Source organism: Notothenia coriiceps, unplaced genomic scaffold (genome assembly GCF_000735185.1).
Source record: "Notothenia coriiceps isolate Sejong01 unplaced genomic scaffold, NC01 NC01_scaffold00035578, whole genome shotgun sequence".
NCBI classification, from domain to species: Eukaryota; Metazoa; Chordata; class Actinopteri; order Perciformes; family Nototheniidae; genus Notothenia; species Notothenia coriiceps.
In genome coordinates this window covers 10976-17582 of record NW_011368279.1, presented here as the reverse complement: position 1 = coordinate 17582, position 6607 = coordinate 10976, and the positions used below count along the sequence as shown (strand labels likewise).

Here is a 6607-nt window from a genome sequence, read left to right as displayed (position 1 = left end):
CACTAACCCAGGCATTAGTTGTCTAACTTGAACCTAGCTAAGACACTTGTAGCCTGTCTCTGCTGACGCACAATAAGGGGAATGTCAACACAGACATCTGTCAGCCCGCACTCTGCTGTTCCTCAGCGCCGCTCCCCCTCCCTCCGGCTGAAAATATGAATGAAAAGCGTAATAATCATAGATAACACGGCAGGGTCCGTGACAGTTTGTTTTCATCTGATTTCAAATAAACAAAGTCTTGGTTTTAAGAATATTAAACCTGTTTCGCCAAATTCAGATGATAAATACAACTTTTAAGCTTGTAAAGGCATAATTACAACTTAACGTTACAGAAGGCATAACAACAGCTGCTATTTCTTGTGAGGGTTTCCCCAGGAAACAAACACAATATACACAAATGCGTCACAGATTATTTCGCTGTGTTTGAAATCATGTACGCAGCTCCTGACGTAACTAGGAGTCTGGTGGCCATTTGCCCATCCCTGATCTACATCATCTACCATGCAATACGTGTAAATAGAGGACAGTGAAGGACAGGGTTCCCGCGGGGTCTTAAAAAGTCTAACATTTGATAATCTGAATTTAAGGCCTTAAAAAGGTCTTAAATATGACCAAAACAAATAAGAAAGGTCTTCAATATAATTTAGAAGGTCTTAAAAATGATCGCATTTGAAAGGTACTTCTGTTTTGCGATAGCGTCTAAATGTTTTGGGGGAAATGTCCGTGCTGCAAAGTAACCAGTACGGTAATAGCCTTTCAGTTCCCCCAAACAATTTGTATAGAATTAAATCAACATGGAACCAGTAATAATCACTAACTTTGTTTCCTCCCGGCCCCTTATCGGAGAACACCCAGCTAGTAACCAAGCAACTAAGCTTCAGCTAGCGGCAGTCAGAAACTCATGTATCTTCAAATCTACACTGTAAAAAAAATCTGTAATCTAGGCAGTAAATTACTGTATTACCCACAGTAATTTACTTACTTACTACTAATACTTTGAATTTGTAATACAGTGTAATACTGTACATTATGCTGCATTGTGGGAATATTATCCTTAGGCGGGAAATATATACAGCACTTTAAAACCATACTGTAATATTACTGCAATACTGTAATGTTACTGTACAATGTACAGTAACATTACAGTATTGCAGCACTATGTGTGCTGCTGCATTGTGGGAATATGATCCTTAGGCGGGAAATGTAGTAAAACCATACTATACTATTACAGCAATACTGTAATGTTACTGTAAAATGTACAACAACATTACAGCAATACTGTAAATAGTGCCGTAATGTTACAGTAACTTTTGTTATTACTGTACAATACTTTGGGGTGTCATATCAGGGGCAAGAGGAGAGAACCGCTGTGTCCTTTAACGGATTATTTAGATCTATTCACGTTATTATTGCAGTTTTTTTTTCTCAAAAGTCCGTATTTTATTTTGGGATAAAGAGAGTGAGCCAGCGGTTGTATGTGTTGTTTTGAACTGAAACGAAGCAGCTGCAAAATTAGTCTGTCAAGTGTTTTCTGATTCGTTATTGCGTTATTTTACAAAAGTGGGTTAATGAACCCGAAGTGGGTTGTTTCCCTGGAAGACTGCATATAGTGGTTCTGAATGTCCACATTTTCTGGAAGATCCAAAATGTTATTTAGTTGCAAAAAATGCGATTTCTCCAGTGAGTCAGCACATGCATTTACTAGACATGTAAATCTTCATAGAAATGAAGCACATTTTTCGTTTGATCTGAATGCCATTGCACATTTAAGAAGTTTTCTTCTTTTAAATCACATATATACAGAAATCACAAAAAAAACAAGCAGGTACACATCGAGGGCATTCATTTGACATTTCAGGTCGATGCATGTACATTTCAATCACCTGATTTTTCTAGTTTATGCACACATCTAACATGGCATATCAGAGATGGAAAAAAGATAGTGTGTCCTTATAAAGACTGCTCTACATTGACCAAAATGAGAGCTTGATAAATGAAGTTGATGAAAATGATGCCTCGGAGGATTCTGTTGACCAAGAGGCATTTCTGACAAAACAAAACACATTCTTTAAAAAAATGTTTAACTATGTTGATCCTAAACAAATCTTCATGGGTTCAGATGGTGCAGGCAGGGAATGTTTCTGTCAGTACATTCCCATCAAAGAGACATTACAATATCTTCTCAGCCAGTCATCAGTTAAAGAGCAATATGTCCTGTACAGAATGTTATAGTGTATAAGATCAAACATATCATAATCCAACTTTTGTTCTTTACTGAAGAACACAATTTGTATGATGAAAAACATTGTGCTCTTCTGTGGGAAAAAATAGGATTATGTATTGTATTGTACTGTACTGTAGAGAAAGTAGAGTCATGGTGCATATGACAAAAGCTGAAATAATGCTCCTTCTCTTCCAGCATCTTCCAATCCTAACCTGACCTTCACTTTTCAGGATATTGTGTGTTAGGGATACTCCTAGTAGCCCCCCTCTTGCCTCCAACCACTGTGAAAGTCTTCCTGTTTCCTCGTATTATTCTGACATGTGTAAGGTAACAATTTTGCTTCTCAAACTTCCAGACAGGAAAAATCCATGGAGATGTCCTCCAAAGAAGCTTTCTGGAGTATATGGCCTGCCAGTACGAGTGCCAGAAAATGACGTGTGAGGAACCCTTCTCATGCCCAGCTTCTACTCCCAAAATGTTGGCTGTGTCAGTGGATGGGAATAGGAAACAGTACCGTTTCCGACAGTCACAGAGGTACATCTTTTTTGTATGTCAATTGAATTTAAGAAGTAGCCTATCAATGATGATAATAATGAATTGAATATTGAATTTAGGATCGATGAACCACTTTTTAAAGGGCCGTTCATCATGGAAGACTCGGCTGTCACAGACTTTGTTGACAAAGTCAGAACAAATGTAAAATGTGTAAGCACAACATTTTTTTTCCTATCATTTTTCTAGCCTTTACTTGTTTTGAGAGTGTAACATTAAAATGTCTTTAATTGTAGACCCCAGGAAAAGGTACATGTGGCACCAGCCAGTGGTCAGCTGATCGAGAGACAGCAAGAAGAGCCAGCAGGCTTGATGAAGAGGGTTTAGAGATGGCTGTATGTAGACATGGAGTGCTACTGAAAGCTCTCAACATGTTCAGAGGAGAAATATTTGCCTACCTCTTGTTCCTTGAAACGCAGTTTCAAGCTACAAACGTGCATTTTTATTGCAAAGATATTGCTTGTAAATACTGGCCCTACCTCGAGAAAGTGGCAAAGACAATGCCAGAACTGCGACCTTTGCTGAGCATGCAACCGTTTCTCTTGGTCATGCATGCCGAGGCCCATTCCACAAAGTGTGAGGTAGGCCCACTCTTATATTATTGTGATTGTAAGATTTTTTTTTTATTAATCTATGACATATAATATATGTGTATTTGTTAGATTGTGTGGAGTGGGAGAAATTTGGAGGGTGCTGGTTCGACGGCCGGGGAAGAAGTGGAGATGGTGAACAGCTTTCTGTCACGTTGTGCCATCACAACTAAGTACATGACAAAATCAGGTATGTCCTCTTGTCATTAGACCAACATAATTCTGTCTTGAAGTTATTATCCATCTCTTACTTTACTTTATCTTTGTCTTTGATGTAGTCTGTTTCAACAGTACTAGAGTTTTTATGAGTTGATTTCCAAATACCCAAGTTATATTATCTGCTTGTCAATTTTACTTTTAAAAACAGCTCACAATGACATGTTGACTGTCCATGCAATGGGATGGAACAGACGGAAGCAGGAAAACCTTCATGTCGTGTTGGCCAAGAGATATGTCAAGGTAATTGGCCATGTAAGTATAGGCATGACAAGATTAGATTTGTAAGACTAGGCATGACAAGATTAGATTTGTGCAAACTTGTCACAAACAAATAATTGTCCAAGCTGGTAAAGTGTTGGATACTGAGTGCTTGCGCAGGTCTGGAAAAGTTTGAATGATTAATTACTGTTTTCAAGACATGAAAAGTTATGGAAATTTGGGTGAAAATCTTGAAAATACATCTGTATCGGCAACATCTTTTTTACAACAAACAATCGCAATGTTGGAGGGTGAGACTCAAAAAATGAAGGACACCTGCGAAGAGCTTGGATGCCCTGAGGACAAAGTCCAACAATGGGTTAATGATGTTAGAGACTGGGCAACAAACTGTATGCTGTTTCCTAACTTGATAATATAACATTGTTATTTAACGTATAGTATTAACACCTATGTTTTCTTTGTCCTCAAACTGTGTTTCTTGTTATTTACCCAAGACAACACATCAGGCGACAATCAGTCTCTCCAGATGTCCATTGAGCAGCTATTTCTAGGGCTGTGCCAAAAGAAAGCTTGCCTCTCTATCGACAGACTGGTAAGTTATTATTATTCAGTTGCAGTCATGTAATTAAAAAATTCCATTGAACATTGTTTCTGTAATTCTTTTTACAATTACGTCATATAGACAACAATAAGATTTGGCAGTTGCGTCGCAAAAGGTTAGGGGAGGAAAAGACCAAACTCTTAGCGGCAATACGCCAGTACAACACCGGACAGCCTCCTGAAGGAGAAATCCAGGAAGAAGAGGTGGAGAGAAGACTGTCTGCAGAACAGCAAACAACAGACAGTCTAATATGGCCATGGGAAGTGCAAAGTGATGGTAAGAGCTTCTCTTGTTTGTGTTTATATAATATGTTTATTTTCTGGCACTAAGCAAGACCTATAACATCAGCTTCCCAGTCAATGGACTATGACCGGTCACTTATCCTACTGGTGCATGTCTTGGTCGGTAATGGCATGCTTGCTGTTCCTCTCTCTTCAGAATCAGTGTCCATTTTGGCCCAAAAAAAAGTCTTTGATGCCTACATGGGCAAAAGGAGACTTGTGGAGGAGAGGGCCATAATTGTGAGGGAGATGAGGCAGCACTGCCTTTATCTGAGAAGTCAGGCTGACAAGATCAGGATGCAGATGCAACATGTGTCATGTGGAGGACATAGTGGTAAATTCCATGATGCCATAACCAAATACTACTTAACATCCACAGTGTGTACTAGTAACAAAAATGAGATGCCTTTTCACTATTCTATTCTCTATGTTCTGCCCTAGACATGACTCAAGAAGGGAGAGATGGATTAGCCAGTCTTCTAAAGAAAAGACTTGCTGACGTGGACACACACATCCAGCATCTTTCTTCGGCCTACAGCCTGGCAATCGGACCAAATGCCCCTCAATGGCCTGATGATTCTGTGGAGAACCAAGACAGTGACATCAGTGATGACAGTGAGGAAGACCCTGATGAGGACATCACACACACCCTACCCCCACCTTGAGGAAAGGACGCTGGGGCACAGCGCCTCTCTCCCCCACCCTACCCCCTCCTTGAGGAAAGGACGCTGGGGCACAGCTACCCCTCCCTTGAGGAAAGGGATGCTGGGGTACAGCGCTCTCTCCCCACCCTACCCTGAAGGACACTAGGGTGTACAGCAGGGGTGGCCAACCAGTTAGAGGTTGAGAGCCAATAATTTCCCTGCGTTACTGCAAAGAGCCCACATCATACAGATAGGCACACATGCTGGGTGTATGTCCCCCCACCTCTCTCTTCTCCTTTCTGTGTGCTCCCTCAGTCTCTTTCCTCTATGTGCCAGTCTCTCTCACCACACAGAAACAATGAACATCTAAACATTTACAATTAATTGACCCCACACACTCAGACACACCCTCCCTCACACAGACACACATACCTCTGCTCAGTCAGAAATTCTTTGTTTAATGTCACACACCATGATATTGACTGAAATGTAACTTAACCTCTCCTAACCAGTATTAAGATCAGAGGCCAGTTATCGTCAAACAATAACATTGTGTGCACTCTCACAACACAACCTTTTCTCACTTCAAATAATGTGAAAAAAAGTTGTTATCTTTACTTATGCAATGTTGCTTCTTTGAACTAAGTGAACATTCTGGAATGAATTGCCTTGAACAATCCTTAAAAATGTGGCTTGTGAGGAATATGTAAACGTTTGTATTTAAAAAAACCCATGAACTAAGGTTGGTTCAAACATTGCTATGTATTGTATTTTATTTAAATTCTCCTCACATGATAACTATCTCAACCTTTACCTAACCCTGACTGACTGACTGGACAGAAGCTTTGCCTGACAGAGATGCATTCGGAGTCCTCTATTTTTTATTTCCTTTACGCCACAATTCACCTAGATTCGGGAGTCCTTCTGTGTCAGCAACCAGCTTTCGGTGAGCAGCGCCTCTCTACACTCACACCACACACCTACCTACAACGACAAAAGTGTGGCCGGTTTAAGGGGTTGAAAAGCATTATATTGACGTTACTTAGGGTTTTATCTGAGTTTATTATCTTCAGAAGCAGAACTCTCCCCTTCACTGTCACATTGCGAGTGCAGTAAAGCCTGCCTCCCGGTGGCTGGCAGGATCTGCTTTCGATTGGCTAAATCACTTCTAATGTGAAAACTGTAACGATTTTTTGGGCCTGGACACTTGCTGTGTATGTTTACCCTCTTGTGCAATTGGGGAATAACATATGCGCCAAAAAACGACACCAAAAAAA

The 6607-nt window shown here is 40.2% G+C and overlaps 1 protein-coding gene across 2 annotated transcripts; it reads left to right on the top strand.

Annotated features, from left to right (window-relative positions):
* The first annotated feature begins 2246 nt into the window (after positions 1 to 2246).
* LOC104963063 (uncharacterized) lies at positions 2247 to 5431 on the top strand. Of its 2 annotated transcripts, XM_010791612.1 has the most exons (11): positions 2247 to 2758; positions 2839 to 2929; positions 3013 to 3357; positions 3439 to 3556; positions 3734 to 3837; positions 4076 to 4162; positions 4299 to 4396; positions 4487 to 4681; positions 4844 to 4872; positions 4915 to 5020; positions 5128 to 5431. In XM_010791612.1, exons 1-7 carry the CDS (start codon positions 2628 to 2630, stop codon positions 4353 to 4355), a joined length of 933 nt encoding a protein of 310 aa, XP_010789914.1. In that variant the 5' UTR covers positions 2247 to 2627; the 3' UTR covers positions 4356 to 4396; positions 4487 to 4681; positions 4844 to 4872; positions 4915 to 5020; positions 5128 to 5431. The 2 variants fall into 2 exon arrangements, with proteins under 2 accessions (XP_010789914.1, XP_010789913.1); XM_010791611.1 differs by having other exon boundaries at positions 4844 to 5020.
* The last annotated feature ends 1176 nt before the right edge of the window (positions 5432 to 6607 follow it).

Excerpts from the sequence above, each read along its gene's own strand:
- LOC104963063 (XM_010791612.1), top strand. The coding sequence starts at position 2,628 with ATGGCCTGCCAGTACGAGTGCCAGAAAATGACGTGTGAGGAACCCTTC. Across the intron at positions 2,759-2,838 it reads CGTTTCCGACAGTCACAGAG|GATCGATGAACCACTTTTTA; the intron begins GTACATCTTTTT and ends TATTGAATTTAG. Across the intron at positions 3,358-3,438 it reads CCCATTCCACAAAGTGTGAG|ATTGTGTGGAGTGGGAGAAA; the intron begins GTAGGCCCACTC and ends TGTATTTGTTAG.